Source organism: Chelonia mydas, chromosome 3 (genome assembly GCF_015237465.2).
Source record: "Chelonia mydas isolate rCheMyd1 chromosome 3, rCheMyd1.pri.v2, whole genome shotgun sequence".
Classification (NCBI taxonomy): Eukaryota; Metazoa; Chordata; order Testudines; family Cheloniidae; genus Chelonia; species Chelonia mydas.
The window spans coordinates 102200836-102228119 of record NC_057851.1 but is presented as its reverse complement, the minus strand read 5'-3'; the positions used below and the strand labels follow the sequence as shown (position 1 = coordinate 102228119).

The 27284-nt window shown below is 41.9% G+C and overlaps 1 protein-coding gene and 1 long non-coding RNA gene across 2 annotated transcripts; one reads left to right on the top strand and one right to left on the bottom strand.

Annotated features, from left to right (window-relative positions):
• Positions 1 to 12525: 12525 nt before the first annotated feature.
• Positions 12526 to 21244, bottom strand: SMIM28 (small integral membrane protein 28). Its single transcript, XM_027820570.3, has 2 exons — positions 20908 to 21244; positions 12526 to 13889 (listed from the first exon to the last, which is right to left on the bottom strand). The coding sequence occupies exons 1-2, from the start codon at positions 21016 to 21018 to the stop codon at positions 13521 to 13523; spliced, it is 480 nt and encodes a 159-aa protein (XP_027676371.3). The 5' UTR covers positions 21019 to 21244; the 3' UTR covers positions 12526 to 13520.
• Positions 14756 to 17681, top strand: LOC122465064. The gene is made up of 2 exons (XR_006289624.1): positions 14756 to 14967; positions 17115 to 17681. It is a non-coding gene; the product is annotated as an uncharacterized LOC122465064 (long non-coding RNA).
• Positions 21245 to 27284: the final 6040 nt, after the last annotated feature.

Genomic DNA, 27284 nt, shown 5'->3' with positions numbered 1-27284 from the left:
TTTCAACAAAAATTCGTGCACTGTGGAGCCATCTGAATAAATGCATCCACAAGTACTTGGCCGTGGCAGGGAGAGAGAGAGAGAGAGAGCTGTCAGCTCCTCTCACCCCTGCCACCTTGGCGGGGGGTGGGGTGGGGAGGGGAGTGCTCTGTGACCCTGCTCATAGGTGCCAATTTCTGCTAGCAGTGGTGGGTGCTCAACCCACCCCTGACCCACACCCATTCCAACCCCTTCCCCAAAGTCTTCACCCCCTCCCTGCCCCTATTCCAAGCCACTGATGAGCTGCCAAAATCTTAACAACCTATTCACTCCTCACCCCACGAGGGGGTCGTGGCCCACCCCTGCCCACCGGGGACTCCTGCCCCATCCAACCCCCCATGTTCCTTGATGCCCTCCCCGGGACCCCTGCCCCATCCACCCCGCTCCCCTGACTGCCCCCAGAACTGGGCAGGAGGGTCTTGTGGACCACTGTAGTGGGTGCACACCCCATCCCTAAGAGCAAGAGGGACCTGCCAGGGGACAAGGTGGGGAGTCCTGCTGGTGCTTACCTGGGGCAGCTCCCAGGAAGCATCCAGCAGGTCCCTCTGGCTCCTAGGGGAGGGGGAGCATAGCTAGCGGGGGAGCGGCTGCTCTCCCCACCAATCACATCAAAAGTGGCCCCTTAGGCACCGACTCCCTGGGTGCTCTGGGGCTGGAGCACCCATGGGGAAAATTTGGTGGGTGCAGAGCCCCCACTGGCAGCTCCCCGCCCTGCACCCGGCCCCAGCTCACCTCCCCTGAATGCGTCGCCCCCTCCCCTGAACACGTTGCCCCACTCTGCTTCTCCGCCCCCTCCCCCGGCTTCCCAGGAATCAGCTGTTCGCGCGGGAAGCTGGGGAGGGCTGAGAAGCAGGCAGCGGCTTTGCGCTCAGGCCCAGGGAGGCAGAGGTGAGCTGCCCTGCGCACCCCCCAGGTTACCTGCTGCGGTGCGGGCAGCCCTCCTCGCCCTGCCCTAGCTCATCTCCACTCTGCCTCCCTGGACCTGAGCGCGAAGCTGCTGCTTGCTTCTCAGCCCCGCCTCCGGCTTCCCACACGAGCAGCTGATTCGCGGGAAGCCAGGGTGGGGCGTTCAGGGAAGGAGGCGGAGCAGAGGTGAGGTGAGCTGGGGCCGGGCGCAGGGCGGGGAGCTGCAGGTCCCTCGTGGGACAACTAGTTCTAAAAGGGCTTCTAAATTTAACAACCGGTTCTAGCAAACCGGTGCAAACTGGCTCCAGCTCACCACTATTCCAACCCCTTCCCCAAATCCCTGCCCCGGCCACACCTCTTCCATGCCACCTCCCCTGGGCACACTCCTTCCCCCTGCCTCCTGGAGCTTGTTACGCTGCGAAACAGCTGTTTTGTGGCGGCAAGCACTGGGAAGAGAAGTGGGAACACGGTACACTCGGGGGAGGAGGTGAAGAGTTATTTGGATTCTTGGCAGAACATCTGATCTCATGTATTTCATTTTCGACCAGTTCATTTTTAATCCAACTTGACTACTTTTCGCATTCAGATCTTTAAGCATTCTCTCAAGCTGGGCTGTATTTTCGGCTATCAGCACTATATCATCTGTGAACCTGAGATGGTTTAGCCGCTCGCCGTTGATATCAATCCCACCTTTCAAGTCTGCTTGTCGAAAAACCAATTCAAGACAGGCTGTGAATAGTTTTGGTGAAACTGTATCTCCTTGTTTTATACTCCCCTCTGAATCCCCATCGAGAAAGGTATTGAACAGCAATATGTCCGTGCTGCAGCCAGAGTTTGCTTCCTTTAGTAGTGTGATATATTTCATGCTGATACCCTGTTCTGAAAGAGCTTCAGGAACAGTGTCTGTCTTTACGCTGTCAAACGCCTTCTCATAGTCCATGAAGGCAATGCACAAAGGGAACTTGTATTCCCCAGAATGCTCTAGTAGTTGGTTTAGAGTGAAGATGTGGTCTACTGTGCGTGAGGAAGAACTATATAAAACTCAAGTGAGCTTTTTGTGTTGCACCTGCCCAATACTTTAGCACCCAGCTCTGTGATTTTTTGACTGAGACATTGGTGGATGGCTTGGTGGATGAGGGATTTTCTGAGTAACAGTCCAAGTACCTGGTCATAACAAAAGATTTAATGTGGTTTTGGAGTAGTAAAAATAGTCATGGAGCAACTTGGACAATTTTTATGAGAGAAATATGCCAGCTGAAGGTTTGAACACACAGAGCTGTCTGCTTGAATACTTGAGTTATCTGTGACTTATAAGTGGCACTTGTCTTTGGCATCTGATGTCTCAGTTCTAGAGCGTGTACCTGTTGTAAATAAATTAGGTAAGAATAATAGATATTTAAGGTCAGAAGGGACTCTTAATCCTCTACTCTGACCTCCTGAATAACACAGGCCACAGAATTTCATCCAATAATTTCTGCATCAAGCCATAACTTGAGCCAGAGCATATCTTTCAGAGAAAAATCCAGTCTTGCTTTATAGGCTTTGAGTGCTGGAGAAAGTCCCACCGCTCCTGGTAAGTTGTTCCGATGGGTTAATTACCCTCACTGTTGTGGTGTGTGTTTGTTTTTTTTAAAGTGCCTGTGTACTTATGTCAACTTATTTCTTTCCCAACAAGGAAATATTCCTGGAATCGAAATCGCCCTGACTTTCAGAAACTGGGACAATATATTAAGGGTGGGTGGGTGGTGAATTTAGAACTCCTGGATGATGCTGAGAGATAGTCCTGGAAAGTGAAGTCTCCTGTGTATCTTACAACAAAGGGAATGGCAGTGTAAACTTTCCACACTTCTCTTGCCAAAGTGTTTTAACTTTCATTAGGAAGGAGTAAGAGTGATGACTTCGTCAAGGTTCCCTCCCCACTCTGAACTCTAGGATACAGATGTGGGGACCTGCATGAAAAACCCCCTAAGCTTATTTTTACCAGCTTAGGTTAAAACTTCCCCAAGGTACAAACTATTTTACCTTTTGCCCTCGGACTCTATTGCTGCCACCGCCAAGCGTCCAACAAATATATAACAGGGAAAGAGCCCGCTTGGAAATGTCTTCCCCTCCCCAAAAATCCTCCCAAACCCTACACCCCCTTTCCTGAGGAAGGCTTGATAAAAATCCTCACCAATTTGCATAGGTGAACACAGACCGAAACCCTTGGATCTTAAGGACAATGAAATAACAATCAGGTTCTTAAAAGAAGAATTTTAATTGAAGAAAAAGTAAAAGAGTCACCTCTGTAAAATCAGGAAGGGAAATACCTTACAGGGTAATCAGATTCAAAACATAGAGAATCCCTCTAGGCAAAACCTTAAGTTACAAAAAGACACAAAAACGGGAATATACATTCCATTCAGCACAACTTATTTTATCAGCCATTTAAACAAAACCGAATCTAACGCATATCTAACTAGATTGCTTATTAGCCCTTTACAGGAGTTCTGACCTGAATTCCTGCTCTGGTCCAGGCAAAAACAACACACAGAGAGAACCCTTTGTTTCCCCGCCCTCCAGCTTTGAAAGTATCTTGTCTCCTCATTGGTCATTTTGGTCAGATGCCAGCGAGGTTACCTTTAGCTTCTTAACCCTTTACAGGTGAAAGGGTTTTTTCCTCTGGTCAGGAGGGATTTAAAAGTGGTTAGACTTCCCTTTATATTTATGACAGCTTCTGACTTTTGGTGCTGGATTCTCCAGTTACTAAAGCCACTTTCAAGTGGCCTTAAAACAGCTGGAAATAACCAGTGAGAATTTCCCTTGTGTACACGAACTATCTGCTAACATAAAGCTGGTAGAAATGTCTCTGCTGCCTCTTGCATCAGCCACCCTCATGCACTTGGCATAAGGTGAGAAAGGGGTATGTCCAGGATGGGGAGGGGTCCCCTGATCTTCCACTAGTGAAAGGTCCCTGGGAGACTTCACTCCAGTGGTGTAAATTAGAGCTGCATCAAAGCAGCTTTAAACTTGCGCCAGGGTTGTGTGGCTGAGGATCAGGGAACTGCCTCCTCTCTTTACTAATCTGAGCTGCACTGAGGCAGGGTGGGAAACCCCCTCATGTCTACCAGGTAGCATTCAAACCAGTGACTTAAAGGTGAAACACAATGGAAGAAAGTGCCTATTTTATAAGCCATCAAGTCTTAAGCTGGGAGAGCTCATAAAGGTGAGCTATAAAATCATGTAAATACAGGGCTCCAGTGGAAATGCTGGCAGATCTAGAAATACAGTAAAACTATAAGGTGAAGCAATAATAGCTCTAAAATACTTCTCAAGCATCTATGCAGCAGACAAATATTACAGGAAACGATCAGCCAGCTTAAGAAAGAATGACAAGGAATTAGGACCAGAGAATAAGAACCCCCTGAGATATTAAGCATTATTAAGTTATTTTGCATCTGCCTTTATAAAGAAGGCAGGCCAAGACCCAAATATAGGATTGGATTTAAGGGGAATTAGGCAGTGTAGAGATAATATCAACAATAGTTTTAAGAGCTTTTAACTTATTTTAAAAACAGAAATGGCACAAGAACCAGACAACACACTTCCAAAAAGCATTAAACAATGGCAGGCTAAAATGTTTTGAATTGGACAAATGTTTCCACACACAGCTCAAGATAAGTCGCTGAAGACTGGAAGCTGTGATCATGATATTACGGAAAGGGAAAACAAAAGAGTAGGGAATAGCAACAAGTTTAACATTGCCCATTAACTAAAGTGAAATGCATCACCTGGACTTCTTGGTGTCGTGTGCTAAGGATCCTGCCGACCAGCAGTGGCTAAGCCACTGGGCCAACAGGGCCAGTGCCCAAGGGCCCCTATGGGGGGGGGGGAGGCCTGGAAAGATGGGTGCCCCTGTACCCCAACCTGCTCTGCCTGGAGCTCCTGCTGGGGAGCGGGGGAAGCCCCCATGCCCTGACTCAGCTCCCCATAAGGAGTGGGGTGGGGAGGCAGGGGGGACTAAAAGTGGAAGGGTTGGGGAGGGGCACCCACTTGCTTTGGCCCAGGGCCCCACAAAGTCCTAATCCGCCTCTGCTGCCACCTGGCCAGTGTTAGGGACATTGCTACCCACTTTCATAGCTCTGGATTTCTCCTCAAGATGACTATTTCCAGAAATGCTGCACCTGAGTAGTGCAGCATTAATAGTGCATTAAACTGGTGGTTGTGTCTAACTGGACTAGCTGCCTCTTAAAGTTAATTTCTAGTCAGAAAAAGACAGAATGGGATTCTGTATTCTCTCTCTCATTTGATCTCCATAGCTAATGTCCTCTGTTTACTTTATTTTTCTAACTGCCAATACTGCAAACTTAACTCAGATTGAATGTCAAACCCCAGGTTATCTTGTTTCTTACATTAGTGGTAAGAAAAATTCTGCTGTTTTGGATTTTAGTTCATAACTTTAATGCATGAGTCAGACTGGAATCTAGTCATTTCTCCCATGGATATATTGCTCTGCAGTACTAACAGGAGGGAAAATTGGTTTTGTCAGTCAAGTAAGTGGATGTGAATTGAAGATACAGTATACTGAATTAAACTGCACTGTTGTTTTCATAGTCACTTCTCTGGCCATAACTGCATTTTACTATTCCTCCTGATGTATTTGAGAATATATTAGTTTCTGGCTGAATAGCTTCATTGTTCAAGCTCACAAATTCAAAAAAAGAAACAGTGAAAGGTGTAGGTGAGAGACCTCAATATTGATGCAAAAATATTAATACAAATATAAACTTTGTAACAAACCTTGCATGTTTACTGAATATTAAGATACAGCTACAAGTATGTTATAGCCAGGATAACTGGAAATATAATATGTTTAGCTAGTTATGTTAAAGCTAATCAAAGACATACCAGAAGGTTTCTGCTCCAATCTCTCAAGAACAAGCAAACATCAACTGTGTAAAATATTTGTTTTAGGTAGAGACCTAATTGTGTGTGTGTTTAAAAAAAAAAAAAAAAGTGTGGAGTATGTTATCAGAGCCATAAACTGAGGTTGTAAAGTGGCCATACCTTTTCTTTTCAAAGGAAAATCTTTTTTTGAAATTCCAGGAAAAACACATGTAGTTGGAAATTTTTTTAAACTTTATTTCTTAAATGTTGAAATGACAAAGGCATTTGTCAAATGCAGATTAGCAAATATTTTAGCTAAATGCAAACTCCTAATATCATTACTATATAAATAATAAAATGCTTTATGTATCAACATGGAACCTAATAATCTTGCTAAATTAATTACTGAAGTAAGAAGCCATTTAAGTATAGAATACTTATGTTAATGGGGAATAAAATAATTACTGGGAGTGTGCAAGTAAACGTTTACCCAACTAGGGATTACAAGAGAAACCATTGTTCCAAAAACTTGTATAGTCAAATTAACTTTAAGAAAGTTTTTAGGTTATTTAATTTTAAAACTTTAAAATAAAAGAACAAGAGTGTATGTTTGTACTTTCTGAAAACAGAATTTCATTACCTGTCAAACTCCAAAAAAATTGAAAGACTATTTTAGAGAATGGACTGAATACAAAGAGTTAAAACAAAGGCAACTAAAGAAATGTCTATTCATTAATGAACTACATGTTCATAAGATGAGGAGGCTCCTAAGGATTACGCATGAAAACATGGAGCCAGTGAGAGAGTGACAGCAACCAGCTTGAATCTAAACAAACCTGAAAGATGTTTTCCAATAATTTAATGGAAAATAAGAGTATATAAAAGACTCTGAAGTGAGCGCATGTCCATCCATCTCTATAAGCAAGCTGCCACTGACAGACAAGGAAAAACCTCCCCAAAACGTCAGCATGCATTGGTGAGAGAACAGTAACTTAGCCCTGGTCTATGCTGGGGGTGGGGGAGGGAGGGGAATCGATCTAAGTTATGCAACTTCAGCTACGTGAAAAACGTAGCTGAAGTCGACATACTTAGATTGACTTACCGTGGTGTCTTCACTGCGGTGAGTCGACTTCTGCTGCTCCCCCGTCAACTCTGCCTGCGCCTCTCGCAGCAGTGGAGTACAGGAGTCGATGGGAGAGCGCTCGGGGTGGGGGTGAAGGGATCAATTTATTGCGTCTAGACTAGATGCGATAAATCGATCCCCACTGGATCAATTACTGCCTGTCAATCCAGCAGGTAGCGTAGACATACCCTAATACACTGCCAAGGGATTGGATTTATAGCCCTTGTAATGTTTTTATTGGAATACTGAAATGCTGTTTCAATTTAAAAGATTAACAGTTTCTCCTGTTGTTTACCATACATTTTGACCATGTATACCTGAAGAGGAGACAGAAACTAAACAGAAGAACAGTGAGATTTAATTGGCCATGGTTCTTAGTATTTTTAATTAGTCTGTTTTAAGACAACTCCCTAAATGGCTTCTTCTAAGTAACTAATTTAAATATTTTCTTCCACTTCATAGGATTTAGTTTAGGTTGCTTGCTTTGTCCAATTATGGACAGTTTAGGTTATTAACTAGACTGGTTTTGTCCTTAAACAAATTATTTTGCCATACATAAACCGTTTTAAGTATCTAATGAGATACTAAAACTGAATTCATGGTAATTTAGGGAAACAATATACTTTGGTCTTAACTTACGGAGAGAAAAATGACCCACCAAAGGCAGGTTTCTCTCTCAAGGGTATAATCTCTCTATTTAAAAAATGTCCACAGAAGAACATACAAAAGAGACTGTAATGGAACTAACAAGTTTATCACTTGTATTCTGTCATTCATGTTGTCTTGTTTGTTTTTCATGTTGTTCCTTTAATAATAAAATAGCTATGGTTAATAATTGTGATTATTTTGTTTGGTCCTGATCATGGTGTTTCCTGAGGTATGTAAAAACACCTGTGACTAAATAGTGGGAGGCACGCCTGGAGTTGGTAGTGAGAGAAACAATCCTTAAGAACTGGTCTACCATTTCTTGTTTCTCTGGGCTAAAAATATTTAGTCAACTTTTTAAAAATAAAATTACTTGTCCTCTGTCAGGAAAGAGGGCCTGCAGCTGGGCCTGGGATCAGCTAGCTAACCTCAGCTGCAATCCCTAATCAGTCAGCCTGATTGGCTGAGCGGCATTGCCAGAACTGCTCTTAAACCCAGCAATAACACTTATGCCTGCAACTGAAATGTCTCTTGTGCTTGCCTTGTTCCCTGCCTTGCTCCTTTGCTCAGTTTCTGACTCTGGTTCCTGCCGTCAGCTCTGACCACTAGGCATGCCTGGCCATGTGCTGGTCCATGACAGCATCCAACAATTTAAAGCTACCCCTTTCCACCACATAAAGGTATATTAGTTTTAAAATATCTTTGCTTTAATAATCTAAATGAATGCATGTTGCATAGGTGAGGAAATGAGTTTTCAGAAATCGCTCTGAACTTGACAGTATCCATTTAACATGGTAATGACAACTTGTTGTATGCAAAGCACTTTGTAATGAAAAATAGATATTCCAGATTATGGCTAGAAGATGACATGTTGCATATTTATGCTTTGTTTTGAATGGTGGGCACAGTCAATATACAGAATTATTGTTTCCCTTCTCGTATTACTTTTTTGTATCTGACATAAAAGTGAATTAAATAGAATGGGAATCCAGGGGTGGGATGCGGGAAGCAGGTTTATAAGACGGTTACCTCTGAACTGGCTTGTGCTCTACTATTTTTCATCCCTGTGCATATCCTTCTTCCTGTTAGGATGCTTTAGTATGCTAGATGGCTGGTAATGATGCTTTTGAGGAATGGATTCACCCCTAGTGCATGAAAACACAGAAGTCCACAATAAGAAGTAGGTTTACAATAGTGCTGTGCAGCAATTGCTTCACCAGAAGCATACCAAAGGATTGGTGGAGAGATGCTAGTCTGAACCTGCCCCAAATTCAAGGAGAGGTAGTGAAGGCTTTGGAGAGAGACTCTATGCACTTTTTTTTTTTTTTTTTTTTTTCCTGCCTGGAAGAATTATGGCCCTTGTTTCTCAAGGGTGGTGGATTTAAATATGGGGAAAGCCAGGTGGAAAAACTGCTGGAGTTTCGGAAATGGGCATTAAGGGAAAAAGATACATCCTGGGCTCTTAAGAACAGCCAAGGAGACAAAGTTCTGAAGTAAATGATTTACATACTGGGATGTCTTGTTTGACTTTGAGTATTACAGGCCTGTGTTCTTGTTTTACGCTGGTATTTTATTTTTGACAATGAATTCTCTATTCGATTAGAATGGGAGCTGAGTGAATAGTTCAGGAAAATAAATTTATTTTGACCATTTCACACCCTCTCTTTATTTACTTTCCGCAAACATTCATGGAAAAGGCTCCGATTTTATTTACATAAATGTTAGTGGGAAAACTCTTTCTTTCCCTCCCGCAACCCCTCTGCAAGAACTTCTCTGAACTGCTTGAGAGACTCAGACCTCAAGATCCTTATTCACCCCCCCCTCCCTGTTTTTTTTACTGAAGCTATGATCATCCAGTCAAGGAAGAGAAATGATACCATGTGACCAATCACATAGTGTGACTCCTGATTAGCAAATAGCCATAACTCATAGCAGACCCTTTACAAGCATTCCATAGGCTGAAACTCATTCACGTTGAACAATGAGTAAATGTGAACATACACATTCATAGGAATTGCAATCTGTTCATGCATAATTTATGAACAGAAAAGGGACTCCGTTCAATTAATACATTGTTTTCAATGAACTGTTCCCCCAATTCTTATGACAGTAACAATTTTACCTAGAGCTGGGTTTTAAAAAAAATGTTGTGTTTTAATGTTTTATCAAAATGTTTAATTTATTTTCAGTTTTTCCAAATTAAAACATTTTAATATTTAATTGTTTGGTCAGTTGAGTCTAATGATGGGATTTGTGTGTGCATGGGCGGGGAGGGGTGAATTTAAAAACAAAAACAAAAACTTTTTTGGGTGGGCGAAAATCTCTGGTGTTGGGAGAAAAGGGTACTTGTCTAAGAAAAATGTTTGTTCTGTTTTGAACAGCGCTGTCTTCAATCAGCATGGTAATAATGACTCTAAAGAAAAACCACCACCAAGTGTCTATAATCTTTGAAATAAAGCAATAAATATTCTTACTGACAACTTGTTACAAACCAGAGAATTTTTTAAAATGCATTCACTTAAGTGTTGATGCCTTGAGGCCATTCAGCAATAGTGAAATTTAAAAGCCCTGTACTGGAAGCATAGTAGGAATTTTCACTTATAAAGGGAATCTCTTGAACTGTGTTTAAATTATAGCTGGTCACAGCTAGAGTACTAGTGAATATTCATGAGCTAGCTTGCAGCAAAGAATGGGTGCCAAGGGCCAGTTCAGTGCGCAAACATAAAGCAATTTTATTTAAGAGTTTTTAGTTTATAAGCTCCTACGGTGCAAAGCAGATCTTCAGTCTAGCTCATTTGCTTTCTTATACCCAGAGTAACTAAACTTGCATTCCTGTTCAACCTGTATGTATTACTGGAGATCAGGACTCTGCATGTACAAGACTTTGCACAATGAAGCCTCCATGTGTAAAAAGGAAATAATACAGCACGTACATACAACTAATTTACTCCAGTTTGCATCTTTAGATTCTCAGACTAACCACATCCATATCACTATTTGCACTCTTGTTGGCAGCCTTAGCAGAGAGGCCAAGAAACAGAGATTGGCCTTCAAGCTTTAGGAGGCCTTTTTAATAACTGGGGCACTGCAGTTCGCAAATTCTCCTTGTAAGGACCAGCAAATGCTTATTAGGAGAACTTACGCACACATCATAGTCTTATTCAGAGCATCTAGCATCTTTTTGGAGAGAGAACTGTACATAATTATCTTTCAAATCACCATGAATTCACTTCCATAAATACTCCACATATCTGCTAAGACTGTAATTTTTAATGAACTCCAAACTTCACCAAATTCAAACAAATGTGCATAAGTGTATAAGTAAATAACAATTTTACAGTGGTCTAGGGAGAAGTTTGCAAAATTTATAAAAATGTTCAAAAAACAAATTTCTATTTCTACATAAACTTTGGAAGTGGTGAACAGAAATGAATTCAGAATCTACTGATTGGTGGAGTTATGAAAATCATGGCTTATCTGTATATTTATTACTTTACTGCATTGTCAGACACAAATCAACTGATTTGATGAGCCTGAGTCATCAAACCTGACCTAAAATAAGTTTGCTTTAGTGATCTAACTGGTCAATAACCATTTAGCACTTAAAAATAAGTACCCGCCTACCAACAGGCTCAGACAGGTCATGTGCTGCATTGATCTAAAATAACTTCATATGATTCTAGAGATGAGTTAATTCACATTTGCGGTGGAGGTATTGATTTTGATTGGAACCATAGTTTTGGGGTTTCTGGATTCAGGCCCATTATGACAAATCAATGTTAATTTACTTAAAATCCACACTTGATATTGAGTAGGCATAATATTAAAATGAAATTATAGGAAAATGAGACTTGACTTAAGGGGGACATTGAAGTGGCTTTAGGCATAACTTCAGCCAGGGACCAATTAAAATCTAAAGCAGATACCACTGTGTTAGGGCAGGGTGAGAGATGCTAACTCTGAATAAAATACAAAAAGCATTATGTGCGGGGGCAATAAACTGAATTCTGGATGTGCTCTTGTCACCCTGAAATTTGAACAAACATCCATCTTTCAAATATACATGGGATTACAAAAAAATAGGAACCCCAAACTGTTTGTCCAAAGATGGATTTGAGAAAATAATCAGTGAGCAAGAGATTGACAATGACACTCCTTATCTCTTTGGAGAGGACAGATGTGTAAATACCCTTCTGGGAGATAACTGTCATGACAAGTCACCCTTAATCGTGTAAAATCACTGGCAAATATAACTGGGCCAACTGGAAGTGAAACCTGAGACCAGAGGCTGGGTCTCTGATGTTAGCAAGGTAAAGTAACGAGATAGAAACAGCTTGGTGGAGAGGCTGAGTTCTTTAGGGATGTAAACATGTTGCTACTTCAGTCATTTTAGTTAAAAGTCGACCTCTCTAAATGAATTTGCCATTTTAAGGCTAGAGATGTATGCACACCTTACTCCGATGAAGTGAGCTGTAGCTCACGAAAGCTTATGCTCAAATAAATGTGTTAGTCTCTAAGGTGCCACAAGTCCTCCTTTTTCTTTTTGCGAATACAGACTAACACGGCTGCTACTCTGAAACCTCTCTTGTATTGTGATTTCTCCTGTCATACATTTCGTTTTCAATAAGATCACTTTTGCGTGATGTTTTGAGGCAAATTCACTGTGGGCTGCATTCTGTAAGGGAAATAACCTATATGTCGTTATTGCTTACAGTATGAGTGTCTACATAATAACTCATTCATAGAATGTTTTCATGAAGCCATTGTATAATCCCTGAGCCCTGACTACACAAGTGGCTTAGTACTGTTGTAACTGCACAATTGATCAAAAATGGGTACTACTTTTCCTCCACAGTGTGGAGTTACATGTTACGGAGTAACATGAATTGCATTTTTTTGTAAGCGTTGTTAGACAGTTGCTGAGTAAACTCCATTGCCCGCATATTTCCTCCAGTTCCTTTAATCCTATTTCTGTATCTAAACACCTAAATTTACATTTGTTTGAAACGCAGAATAGTTTTCTCACAGTTTAATTTTATTTTTTTTTCTAAATTTTTATACATTGCACGTCATGTCCAGCGCTGACAGGTTACAGGGTTTGATTTCTTTTTAAACTTTAAATAACAAAACAAAGTAAAACCATCGGCCCCCCACAACTTATGGGACTGCACATCTGCTTATCAGCTGCATGAATATCCGGCTGTGCCACCAGTTGCCACGATGTCTGTTTCTACTTAACCCAAAATGGTTGAATCACCTCTGATCCTTTCTGCTTGTCACACTGAGTCTCATTGCAGCACTGAAAGGCAGACTGCAAAATCTTGATATACTGATTATAGTCCCGACTCTGACCCTACTGGTGGTATTCACCAACAATACTTTTTAGGCCTCATTTCTTGTTCACTTTTCCTGAGATCTGTGTCATTACATTACAGTGAGTTTGTTAATAGAGATGCTTCAAATTAAGTTACTGCAATTATCAAAAACTCAATTAAAAAACAAACAAACAAAGGAAGAGATTTCTGTGATAAAAGCCCTTTCGGTAATTGGCATATATCCAGCACAGTTTGCCTCCCTTCATAGCTGATAGCCCACATCCTAGATTCAGCTCTCTAAATTGAAGGACACTCACTTAGGTTAATTTAGGAGGTACATCATTCATTTTATCCCCACAATTCCTCTCATCCCACACCAACCTGGTATTTATCTGTGTTTGCTGCTGTGAACTGAGGTTAGAAATGCTGCATCATTAAATGTGTTAAAGTAATCCCACATCAACCCAAGCTCCTTCTTCCATTAATTTTGTTGTTTCCTTGTTTGAAAATTTTGTCACTAATGTTAATGACTAGTGGTCTCATGTTTATGCCTTGACGGGTTGCAAGCTTCAGCCAAAGGTGTTTCCTTAGGAAGTTTATTTACTGTTGGTTGACCAGTGTGTACTCTATTCATAAGGAGGCACTGGATCCTGAGAAAACTCAGTGTGAGCCTCTCCCATAGGAGGTTTCATAGTGGCCTCCTCATAGGATGGAGGTAAGCTTACAGTGAGGAAGGTGGCTTCAGGGAGCAGAGTGGAGTAGTGGAAATTCTGCTCACTGTTCCAGGGCAGCACCGAAAGGAAATCAGACACATCACGCTCAGGTAGGTGCTCTGGGAGATCAATACTGAAGATCTGCCCCTGGGGGCTAGGTCGCTGGCAGCGGCGATATAGGAAGAGCAGCAGGAATGCCAGGAAGAGCAGCATGGTGGCAGGCAGGATGATGCATAGAAATGGTTCTATGTCCTCTTTGGTGGAGCTGATCTGATGTCTGCTCTGTAATGAAAACGAACAAGAAAACTTCTTTAGCTTGAAATCTCTCTTTTGGCTCCCTTTCTACTTTAACTGTTGGATACATATATCCCCCCTCCTTCATTCACCAAATGCTTCTGCTTCTATTTAGTTGGTGATCTCCTATCTTCCATAGTAGCTGTTCTCAAACTGTAGTATGTAGATTAGTGGTCTGCAGAGCCTACCCTGGTAGTCCACAAAATGAAACCCTTTGAGAACCAAGGTCTGGTAGAATTGATGTATTGGGGGTGGGGGAGGAAGGGTTTAGAGGAAGATCTCTCTGAAGTGGTCCACAGAAGGAAAAAGGTCAGACAGCCACTGCATGAAGCCCATAACTTCTGTTTGAGCAGTAACATATCTTTAGGCCTGGCAGGATTATATTATTATTGGTGAATGTGGGTAAATGCCAAGTTCACCATACACACAGAAACTGATGAAAAAACATTTTCCACTGATGACCAAAGCTTACAGACAGGCAATGTAAGAAAAATGCTGCTTGAGAACTTTAGAGTTTGATATAAGGATATTTACTTTGTGTATATTGACATGATGTCGACAATTTGTGTGTTAACGGTTATAAAGCTTTAACTTTTTGAATCTCAGAATCTACGGTCATGAAATAATTGTCACTTGTCTATTACCTGACCCTCACATAATTTCCAACAACTGTGTAAAAATTTAAGTATTTAAATGGAGAAAAATAAAATGCTTAAAACCAGTAATTTTACTCTGCCACAAAAATTTAAATTGATTAAAAATTGGGGGGGAAAATGCTTAAAAACAAACTGTTGGTTGAAATATTTAAAAAAAAAAAAAAATCAAATTCTGCCAAGCCGACACATTTCTTAGAAAGACATTCAATCATCATTTTAAGGCTTCAAGTGATGGAGAATTAACCACATCCATAGGTAAATTATTCCAATGGTTAGTTACCCTCATTGCTAAAAATCTGTGCCTTTTTTCTAGTCTGAATTTGTCTGGCTTCAGCTTCCAACCATTGGCTTATTAGTGCCTTTTTCTGCTAGATTAAAGGCCTATCTGCTATCAGACATCTCTTCCCCAGGTGAGTACTTATAGAATGTGATCAGGTCACCTCTTAACCGTTTCTTCGATAAACTAAATAGATTGAGCTCCTTAAGATACTCGTTATAAAACAGATTTTTCCAGACCTCGGATCACTGGTATAGCTCTTCTGAACCCATTCCAATATTTCAATGTCATTTTTGAAGTGTGGACACCAGAACTGGACACCGTGTTTCAGTAATGGTCTCACTAGTGCCATATACAGAGAGAAAAATCACCTCCCTACTCCTACTTGGCATTCCCCTGCTTATATATCCAAAAATTGTGTTTGCCCTTTTAGCCACAGCATTGCACTCATGTTCAATTGTCTATGTACCATGACCCTTCCACCTATACTATTCGGTTATAAATATGCAATCATGAAGAAGTAACAAGTCGGAAGAAAGTAAAATTAAATTTCGGCTCCCTCTAGCAAAATGGAGTGTGTAGAACAGTGGTTGTCAACGAGGGATCCAGCAGGGGCCACAAGCAGATTTCAGGGGGGCTGCTGAGCAGGGCAGGCATTAGACTTGCTGGGGCCCAGGGCAGAAAGCTGAAGTCCTACCACAAGGGGCTGAAGCTAGGGTTGCCAGGCATCCGGTTTTCAACCAGAACGCCTGGTTGAAAAGGGACCCTGAACCTTCTGGTCAGCACCGCCAAATGGGCTGTTAAAAGTCCAGTGGTGCAGCAGGGTACCGGGGCTAAGGCTAGTTCCGCGCGGCTTCAAGAAGTGGCTGCCAGGTCCTTGCGGCCCCTAGGCACATGGGCAGCCAGGGAGGCTCCGCGTGCTGCCCCTGCCCCTAGTGCCAGCTCCGCAGTTCCCATTGGCCAGAAACTGTGACCAATGGGAGCTGTGGGGGCGGCATCTGCTTCCTGGGAGCCATGGTAAGCACCACCAGGACCCTATACATACATTCCCTGTAAGCTGGGCAGCCGGCTCTCAAGGGCCACGCAGGCAAGTGGGGAGAGGTGCCCCTCCCCGGCCCAGGCCCGCCGGAGCTGTCATGGAGAGGCACCTCTCACCCAGCCCCAAGCTGCTGTGGCGAGAGAGGGCTGGGGGGAATCCTCTCTCTCCCCACCCCAGCCCCAGGGCAGCCTGTACTCCAAACCCCTCACTTCCAGCCCCACCCCAACCCTCTTTCCCAGCCCTGTGCCCCCTCCTACAACCCAAACCCCTCAGCCCCACCCCCACCGCATGAATTTTGTTATGTGCACCAATATGAAGGTGATATGTCAAAATATATAACAAGATATAACAAAATTCATTCCATGCATGGATGTAAAAAAATTAGAGGGAACACTGCCCTGCACCCTGACCCCCTGCCCCAGCCTGGAATCCCCTCCTGTACCCCAAACCCCTCATCCCTGGCTGCACCCCCAGCCCTGAGCCCCCTCCTGCACCTCAAATCCCTCATCCCTGGCCCAACCCCAGACCCCACACCCCCAGATGGGCCTGCACTCTGAACCTCTCTGCCCCAGCCCAGAGCCCCCTCCTGCACCCAAACCCCTCGGCCCCACCCCAGAACTTGTGCCCCCATCTGGAGTCCTCATCCCCCCTGAACCTCAACCCCCTGCCCCAGCCCAGAGGCTTCTCCTGCACCCCCAGCCCAGAGCCCATACCTCCCCCAACACCCCTGTCCCAGTCCAGAGCCTTCTCCTGCACCCCAGACCCCTCCTCCCTTGCCCCACTCTAGAGCCCAACCCCTCCAGCCAGAACTCTCACCCCCCTGCACCCCAACCCGAGCCCGGTGAAAGTGAGTGACGGTGGGAGACAGCAAGTGATGTGGGGTGGGGAGATAGAGCGAGTGGGGCCTTGAGGAAGGGGCAGGGTGGGGCAGGGGTGTTCCGTTTTGTTTGATTAGAAAGTTGGTAACCCTAGTTGAAGCCTGGGGCCCAAGTCTCTTCTTCCCCCCACCCCCAAAAAGGGGGGCTGAAGTCGAATCCTGACTACCTCAGCTTTGCAGGGCCCCGTGTGGTGTGGGGCACTGGGCAATTGCCCTGATTGCTACCCCTTAACGCGGGGCCTGGCTTTTATATGCAGAAAAACAGTTGTGGCACAGGTGGGCCTTGGAGTTTTTATAGCATGTTGTGGGGGCCCCAAAGAGAGAGAGATTGAGAATCCCTGACTTAAACCAAACTTTTTTCCAGGTGGTTGCTAATTGTGTCCTCATTTTCTGAGTGCCTGACATGAGGACTTGGGGTTTAACCCAAATTAGGGGACATTTTGATCCTAATCTCTCAGTCTCAGTTCCCCATTTGTAGTGATACCCCCTCATCTCCCTGGGGTGTATGAAAATAAATTCTTTCATATCTGTAAAGCACTCAGATACTGTAGTGATGAACACCACACAATAGCTTATGAGGAATTAATAATTCAATCTTCAGAGCAAGGTTTGAATAGTTTATAGTAAATAGGGCCTGGGGCCACACCAAATAATGAGAAAACAATGTATTGAATAGGTGCTCATTAAATGAGCACTGTCCATCCTGTCCTCTGGATGAGGCAGGGCACCTCTAGAAAAAGAGCACATGATCATGTCATGACAAGACTATCATAATGTGTGCACACACAAGGGGACTAAATTAAGGTTTTACAGGCAACTTTACCTCTGGCATTTCCCAACTTTCGGGGGCTTGACTTTGAGCGCATAATATTATTTTGGTGTAGTTTTGTGTGTTGAATATAGATACTAAAATATGAACTAGTTGGTATTCAAAATGATCAGTCTGGCTTTGTCTCTTTGAATTTGAGGGGGGAGGGGCAATGGATTCCTCTTTCAAAACTGATCGAGAGGTTAAGGACCAGATTATCAACTGTCTAGCCCTTTGTGTAATTACTTACACCAGTGAAAAGCTGGTGTAAATCACTACCATTCCTATTCAGTAATGTTTCACATCTCTGCATTTGCTTTGCACAGATAAAAATGACTCCCCAAGGGAAGTATGTTGTGAAGAATCAGGTTCTAGGTAACTAATGCATTATTTGGATATTTTTAATCAAAAGTGCATTATTAAGGCCAGGGCTGCGGTCCTCACTTGAGTCATAATTCACATTTGACCTCTTTGTCTGGGATACAGAAGAGGAGAGATTATTTTGATATGCCTCTTGCCAAACACTTTACATTATCTTTGTAAACACTAGAGAGATTGATCCAAGAATCATTTAGTAAATTTCTTATAGGCATACCTGAATACTAAAAACCTATCTCCTGGAAAAGAGTATTTGGAGACTATTTGATTTATCTGTTATAGACTTTCTATATCCCCTTTTCTTAAATTATTTCATTATTATTATTATTATTTATTATTTATTATTACTAAAGAAAGCTGCATGATATAAAGACTTGTCTGTCCCTTTAAGAAGTAAAGTATTTCATGTAGATCTATTTGAAAAAGTTTTGAACAGAAATATTTTCATGCAATTTAAAAAAAAATCACCTTTTAAAAAATCTATTTTCCTCCAAAGTGCTGAGAAGCGAAATAGCAGAAATGTACAAGTGCATGGGTACCAGAAAGTGAAACTGTCTAAAAACAAATAACACTAAGTTGCAGTGTCTAGATGAAAAAGCAAAGAACATGCAGTGAGAAACTCCTTAAAATTTAAATGATAGCATTCTCTGGACTCATTTGCTCCTGCTGCTTGTCCTTTATTTATTTCATAGAGTCTAAGGCCTGAACACTGTGGTCATCTAGCCTGACCTCCTGTATAACACACGCGACTTCCCAAACTAGAGCATATCTCTTAGGAAAACAGCCGATCTTGATTTTTTTTAGAATTGCCAGTGAGGAAAGATCCGCCATGACCCTTGGTAAATTGTTCCGCTGATGCCAACAGCCTCTGTGTGTGATGACATAGTTTGTTGTTGTGGATATTATGATATCCTAAACAAAGGATTATGACTTTGAGTGAGAAAGAAGCAACAGGAGCAGATGAGCTTCTCTTCTATTCACGAGAAATGGCCTTTGTAATAAAGGAAGGGGGAAGGAGAAACTAAGAAAATTGTGAGAGACACTTCAAAAATTGGTTTCAGAGTAGCAGCCTTGTTAGTCTGTATTCGCAAAAAGAAAAGGGGTACTTGTGGCACCTTAGAGACTAAAAATTAAGTTTCCATTGGCATACACTAGTTTATACAGCTTCAAACATAAATGAAATTACTTGGGCATTTTAAATAACGTCCTGTGAAATTTATCCTCTCTCCCTTAATTTACATCCCACGAGGAACGGAAAGAAAGGGTTAAGTTTCAAACAACTGAGCACCGGAAAGGAACATAAGGAGTAGCCTTTCGTTACAAGTCAGCCTGTACTTGTTTTAACATGCTGGGTATGCACAACTGCCAGCTTGCCAGTTACATGGCCTTTGTCAGTTTGGATGGGCTTTTCACCCATCTTAGTTGGTAAAGGAATGAAACATAGAGAACAGATGAGTTTGTATGCCATTTCTATAAGGAGGAACTCAATTGTCAACTCTGTTTAGATAAAATAAAACTTGTCACTATCCACAGACAGACTCATTGTAGATGATGACTTAATAAGGGAAGTTATGAGAAGATGTGCTTCCTAGAATGATGCAGGGGTGGAAAGGAGATGCCTGGCTGCTGAGTTCCTACTAAAATTATTATTTTAAATGCTGCTATATTGTTAATGATTTATTAGGACACCCAGAGCCCTGGATAGTATATTTGAATTATTTTAAATCTAAATATATATGAAACAGGAGAGGGACTGAATGATGAATTGAATATATTCATGCTTTTTTAAGGAGGAGCAGGCGATAGACACGAAGGCAGAATTTCCAAAACTTCCAATCAGAAGTCATTTGGATTTGTGCTCCTAACTCACTTAGGCACCCTTGAAAAATGTCACCTTCATTTTTTAATAGGTTTCTTTTATTTTTTTAAAAACAGTTTTCACAGCATTATTGAATGTTAAATTGATTGACACAGAAAATATTCATTTGATGTGTATCTATATAAATATGTAATGTATAAAATCCTATTTTAATAGTAATTATCTGTCTATATAAACATTATTTTGTTGCAGAGTAACGTTAATCTCAATTTTCAAAGTTATTCATATGCCTGTTAGCATGGAACACAGAATTTATATTTTATTTTTCATCACGGGTCACTTCTGTTGACAAAAGGATGTTCGTTTAACAGGATGAAGACTTTGCCATCTATTATTGTTCTGGTAGTGCCAGTAATGGGCTGGTTCTGTTTAACTTAATCTGGAATTAGTTACCATCTCAGGGACATAAAAAACCCCACTTTCCTTATTTTATTTTGTTCCAGTGTGCTTGATGTCTTGTTTCCTGCAGCTTTCAATCTCATTCCTGGTGTAACTCTGCTCAAGTTGGTGGATTTACATCAGGGTTAACCTTGCACCTTTAAAGCGGAGACTGGTTTCAGTACATCCCAGGCAACAATGGAAAAGCAGGCTGTGTTTTCATCTCTGACAGACGTTTCCCTTCCCCCACATCCCTACATATTTCCCCTCCACTAAGAAGTAATCATTGTACAGCTTAGAGAACAAGAGTTCATTGCTGAGTACTCCTCACTCTAACAGCTGTAGAAGGGCTTCTAGGGATCAGAGCCAAAGAGTGTGTGTATATATTTAAAAACAAAAGAAAGGAAGTATAAAATGTAGAATGCAGCATACTCATTTTTTAATTCATTTGGAAAATGAAACTTCTTTTGCTGCCTATAACTGCAAGTTTTTCCTTAAGTTTTAAAGCTTAAATATATTTGTGTTTTTGTAGGAGAAAAGCAAGCTAAATGCAATGAGGAAATTCATCAACTTTCTGTAATTAAATGCTATCTCTGTTTCCATTGGTATAAATTCTAGTGTCCCAACATCCAGTCATTACCACTGTCACATACACCAAGGCGTTTCACAAAAAAAGCCAAGGAACATTGCCAAAAGAGAAGCCATGGTACTGACCTGCAACTGTGTTTCCAGAAGTGGCACACCTGGTTCACTAGTTAACCAGTCGTAGTTTCCCCTGTCAGCATGTCCAAATTTCCTCCAGCTGCTACCTAAAAGCCACCTCATGCTTTCATTAACCTGATACTCCGTTTTAGTCCTTCCACCTTGTTTCACAGCTTTAACCAGTGCCCTCACCTCTTAGTCCAGACCCAGATGAGAGGCTCTCAGCTAATGATCCTTTATAAATTCTTCCCTGTTGACAGTGGTGAGGAGGGGAAAAAGTGAAAAACCAACCAAATAGATCTCAGATGCTACTCTCAGTTCCAACTCAATCTCTCTGGATTTGCTTCGGTGGCCTACATTACCAGAAAAGCTGGCATCAGGTATCAGGGACGGGGTAGCATTCTGATTGGAGAGTTCCCTGCACTAGGATTATTAAAGGGGAATTTGCATGTGAATCTGTTACCACATCGTCCTGACTCTTTGTGGATAAATAATTTTCTAAATTTAGATATCTAATACATATCTTTTTGGGGTGTTTTAAAGAGTTCCTATGCCCAGAGAGAAAGTTCTGTGCACCTTGTAAGAAAGGGGGAGAGGGGGAATCAAGCCAAATTTTCTCTTTACCTTTGCTGGAACACACAGTAAACAGTGAGCGGTTTCTGGGTAGAGAGGCAAGGACATAAGGCTGAATGCTCTGCTGAATTATTTAGGAGCATTAGAATGTAGATGTTAATGATAAATCCGGTGAGCAATCTCTGTCAGCAAAGGCTTTGGTCACTGAGAATGTATGATTACTTTTAATAATTATAACAAATCTGATAACTGCTTAATTCTGCCCTTGTTTACTCCTTTTTAGGGTAAGCATCATTAGACTGAAATCAGTTTAGGTTTTTTTTAAAAAAAAAAAAAAATCCCAACAATGTGTATTCACATCTCATTGAGGTGGTATTTAGCTAGAGATAGGTGGAGGGAGGACTATTTTTTGGAAAAGTGGACAGGTTATTTTTTTATCCTGAGTAGAAGGAGAGACTGTTAGTAATTGCTCCTGCAGTTGCACGTACTTTCAGTAACCAGACAGGTTTGGTTGTGCAGGCAAGAAGGAACATGGCCTAGAGATGGGAACACAGGTCTGGGTGGCAGGATTTCTGGCTTTAATTCCCTTTTCTGATACAGCTTTTCTTCTCTAATTTAACACTCTAAAAAGACTTTGAGCCTGATTCTCCAGTAAAAGGCAACGGGAGCTGTGGTACTCAGCCCAGCTGAAAATCAGGCTCATACAATAAGGTATTCCATGCACACAGTTTAAGGGACGTAAGTGTGTGTGTATATATGTATATATATGTGTGTGTGTGTGTGTATAATATAAAATCACAAAAAAGTCATAAAAGAACATTATGAAGGTTGCAAAGTCGAACACTGAAAATTTAGGAACTGCCAGAATTATGGTTGCTTATGCAACCTTAAATTAGTCCCCTCATGCCTATGCGTTACAATAGTCTTTCATTACAGGACACCTGTCTCATTCATTGCACAGAATGGCCCTTCTCTGGTGACGAATCAGGGTTGTGTAGTGAGGTAAACTGTTTGCAGGGCCCTTTGTCATTTGTTGCAGAAGTTGGAAGGTGTGTAGTGAATGAGTCAGGGGGTTGAAGGAAGAGAAAAGATGGTCTCATGATTAAGGCACTAGAATGCCACCCTGGGAAATTGGATTCTATCCCAGACTCTGCCACAGAGTTCATATGTGATGCTGGGCAAGTCACTGCAACCAAGTTCTTCACTAGTGGTCACTGATTGTCCTTTATTTTGCAGATGTCTTACGTGAGACCTTGGGTCTAATTTACAGAAATGCTCAGCACTCATAGCTGCAACCAAAGTCAATGGGAACTGTGCTTTGAACACATGAAATGCTATATAATACTAGGTTTCAGAGTAACATCCGTGTTAGTCTGTATTTGCAAAAAGAAAAGGAGTACTTGTGGCACCTTAGAGACTAACCAATTTATTTGAGCATAAGCTTTAAGACACTTAGGACCTGATTTTTCAGAATAATTAGTATTATATAAAGATGCATATAAAGATGCAATGCATATGCATTGGTATGCATCCGATGAAGTGAGCTGTAGCTCACGAAAGCTTATGCTCAAATAAATTGGTTAGTCTCTAAGGTGCCACAAGTACTCCTTTTCTTTATATAATACTAATTATTCTGAAAAATCAGGTCCTAAGTGTCTCAAATTTGGCACCTAAAATTATGGATTTTTTTATCTTCATCTTTGTGCCTCAGTTCCCCATCTGTAAAATGGGGATAAAACCCAAAGGGGCATTGAGTTTGTGCAGCATGCAGACACTGTAGTGATGAACTCTGTAGAAAAGTCTGAGGAATTAAGAGCAGGGTTTGAATAGTATGCAGTAAATAAGCCCTGGGCCCACACATTGAACAATGAAGAGAAAACACAATATTGAATAGCTGCTTGTTATGTGAACACTTGTTGTTGTGTACACTGAATGAGGCAGGGCTTGTGTGGGGAAAAAATAGTATATAATCATATAATTAAAGACTGTGTCCAAATTCATGCACCCACAGGGCTGAATTGGGTTGCTCAAGCAACCTTAATTTTGGCATTTGCTAACTTTTGAGTGCTTCACTTGCAACCAAAATTCCATCCTGTGACGTGACATATCAAAACACACACAGGTCATCAGCAGGGTTGGAACCCTTAGATCCACCACAGATTTCAGTCACCAGAACTAAGGGAATAACCGAATGCAGCACTAGTAGTTTCTCCTCAGTGTGGAACTGCACATTAGGTAGGGATGAGACATCTATTTTGCCAGTGGGTCTTACAGATATTTGCAGAACTGACACCCACTCCCAGTCCTTAGGCTTCTAATCCCATTCTCCTTGCCTAGAAGTCCTATTCTTACCTCTCCAAACTCCCCATCCCAATACCCATCTTCCCTCCATGCATCCTGTTCCAGGCTCCTTTCCCAGCCAGTCCCAGTTTTCCCCTTACAGCTCTTTATCCACTCTCTCGTTTCCCCTCCCACCGGTCCATATTGCCAATTACCATTGGCTGCCAGTCCAAGGCTCCTCATCCAGTATCTGTATCCTCCCCTGCCGCCGTCCCTTCCTGATTCCTTGTCCTAGTCTCTCCCTTTCCTTGCTCCTTACCCCAGTCTCTTTACTGAGGCAGCACCAGTTCTTTCCCTTCACCCTGGATCCTCCATCAGTTTTATTCCAACCTTCCTCTACTTCATTTCCTCAGCCCAATTTGTCCCCAGTCCCAGTCTCCTTTCCCAGGGTGTCCCTCCTATAACTCCCAATCTATTTTCCCTCTCCTCCCCTGCGGCCTCCAGGCCCAATCTACTCCTTCCGTAGGTCTGGCTCTTGTCCCATCTGCATTTGAATCAGGCAACTTCCTCCTCTACCTACATGGGGAACAGAAATTTGTTAATAGAGAGCTCTTCAATCTAACAGACAAAGTTATGGCAATGTCTGGAAGTTGAAGGTAGACCAATTCAGACTAGGAATAAGGAGCAAATTTTTAACAATCAGAGTAATTAGCCAGGAGAATAATTTACCAACAGTTGTGGTGGATCCTCTCCTGCAAACTTGCAATTCAAGGTTTTCTAAAAGATATGATCTAGACAAGAATTAACTCAGGGAAGTTCTGTAGCCTGTATTGTACAGGTCAGACTATATTATCAAGTGATCACTTCTGGTTTTATAATCTATTAATCACACTGCCTGGGCCCAGTGTGGGGATCATTGAGAGCACAGGAGAGAGTCTCTCTGCTGTCCTTTCCGGTGATTGTCTCTAACCCAATATATAGCAGATAAATTGTAGGGAAAATCCTGCTCAGTCTTGCACTAAAGTATACCCAGTAAAGATGGAACCTTTGGAGATTTTAGCATGAAACCGTAAGTGGGTGCCCTCAAAGACTGGGGGGGAGGGTGTCCAACATGCAGCTAACCTTGAAACTGACACCTGTCTCTTGTCTCTACTCCTACTCTTCCACCTAATGGCACACCTTCTTTGTTATAATGGCTGCTGTGTTGGAAGGGTACATAAGACACAACCTGATTGAGCCTACCACAATATAAATGTTAAATAACCATGATCGATGCCTTACCACATTAAATTGTAGTGTTTCTTCCTGAAAAGCTACATGTGCTCTTGTGACAGGAAGACCCTTTATCTCTCATGCTATGTGGCAAATGTTCTCTCTTTTGTCCTTTTAAAAAATAAATAAATAAATCAGTCCGCTTGTTTCTGTAGGTTCTCGACCATCTCAAGATTTGGCCTTGTTTGAAGTTGAGAAGTCTGAACAGCAACCTGTTTGTGTAATTTAAACAGACAAGCAAAAAGCCTGATAAATGCTTTTGGGAGCAAAACCAATTTGTACCTAAAGAGCCTGATTCTTCTCTGCTGAATGTTGGAATAGCTACCCTGAAGCCAAGGGAGCTACGCTGACTTGTGCTTGCTGAGAATCTGGCCAATAATGTTGCCTGACAAATTAAGCACTCTTGTAATCTTTAGCAACTGAGATAGAAGGAACAAATTCCCAAACATTTTCATCCTGTTAGAATATTGTCAGATAACGTGGAATGGAAGCAACAGAGGCAGTGGGAGCAGAGGGAAGTATGTCTGTGGTATTGATCTGGAGTCGCTGCAGATGAGCAGTTGGAAGCAAAGAATCTAGATAGAAAAAGGCTATTTAGAGCATCCAGTCTATTCCTCCTGCAAAGCAGCATTGTACCTACAGGATATTCCTCAGTGTTTTGTCTACCTAGTTTTGTTCTGAAGAACTCCACCATGAGATTCCACCATTTCACTTGAGAGACCTTTTTTCTAGAGAGAGTCTGTGTTATAGAAATGTTCCTAAACTTAGCCTAAATTGTCCCTTGTTGAGTTCAGCCTGAATATTCCTGTTCACCCTAAACCATTTGTTTTCCCTCCTTAATATTTGTCCTTCCAATATTTGCAATATATAGTGTTATCTTGTCCCCCTTTTAGCTAAGCTTCAGCAAATGGTCTTCTGTCTTTAAAGTCAAGCTCTCTGAACTCTTAATTATCATTGTTGACCTTCATTGGCACTGCTATAACTTATAAGCCGTTCTTCAAGTTGGGGTGCCCCCCAAGGAATGCAGTATTCCTGCCTCTTGTGAATGTGCTTTCTGAGAGCATTTTCCAGGCTTTTCTCCAGTCACAGTGACGCTCCAGCAGAAGGAATACATTTGGGGGAGAGGGAGTGGGTAGTGGATTACATTAGGTTAGGCAGGCTGGGTATCCAATAATAAACCAGAAGCTAACAGCAACAGAAAGGTAAGGAATATCCTCCTTCCCATAACCCACAGGCAGGTGCCACAGCAGTTTGCTCACTCAGTGAGGTGGGAAGGAGGTCCCAACATTATGTTAACTTTGATGTCACAGCCACGTTCTAATGTACAGTCTGCCCACTTTGAAATCCCCCTCCACTTTCAAAAGTATGTGATACTTTTCTTCACTTCCTGTCCTAAGCTGGGAGTTGGCATCAGTGGCACTGGTTTCCTGTATTTATTTGTTTGTTTGTTTTTGGAAGCATTTGGGGAATTTTTCAGACTAAAAAGTGCTATGTTATTTATTGCTATAATAGATCTTCCTTTGAATGGATAGAAAGTATTTATGCTGTCAAAAGCCTCTGCTTCCTGTGGTAGCGCTGGCAGTGTTGTCCATGCTGCTATCTCTGCTGCTGTCTTAGGCCCCGATCTCACACCATGGAAGTGAATGGAAACTTTGATTTCAATGGCTGGAGGATTAGGCCATTAGCTAATGTGCATAAGCTTGCTTGGCATATCCAAAGCAGGCTATGGGCCTGATTCTCCACTCTTTTCCATCACTGTTACCCCAGTGTAACTCAGCTACAATCAGTGGAGTACTCAAGTGTAAAACTGATGTAACAGAGTGGCTAATCAGGCTCTGTCCCCTAGACCTATAGGGTGCCTCCCTACTTGAAGAATAAACACATTTCTTTATCCTGGTCTGTTTTCCGCCTTTCCACCAGCGACCATTATTCTCCAGCCATCTACCTTCTGCTCAAATAATCTACAATATGTTTATTTGCAATTTATACAAAAGCCATAAGTAAATATCTCAATCAATAATTAAAATTAACTGCTGGGTTGTGCACTCTGCTCTTCCCAGCACTCTATCTATAGAGATGCAGAGGCAAGCAATGTTTTTACTTCAAAGTAATATATAATAACATCTGCAAGTAGAAAAGAGCTCTTAGATCATGTAGTCTGCCTCTTGCCAAGTCACCACTGTTCCCTTTAGTGCATCTTCTAGTGTGTTTTTTATTCAGATTACTTTTGAATGATGCAAGACCACCACCACTATATTGCTTTG

Bases quoted from the DNA above. Each gene is read 5' to 3' on its own strand.
- SMIM28 (XM_027820570.3), bottom strand. From the start codon at position 21,018: ATGAGGTGGCTTTTAGGTAGCAGCTGGAGGAAATTTGGACATGCTGAC. The intron at 13,890-20,907 runs GTCAGTACCATG...TTTTCATTACAG, and splicing joins TTCTGGAAACACAGTTGCAG to AGCAGACATCAGATCAGCTC.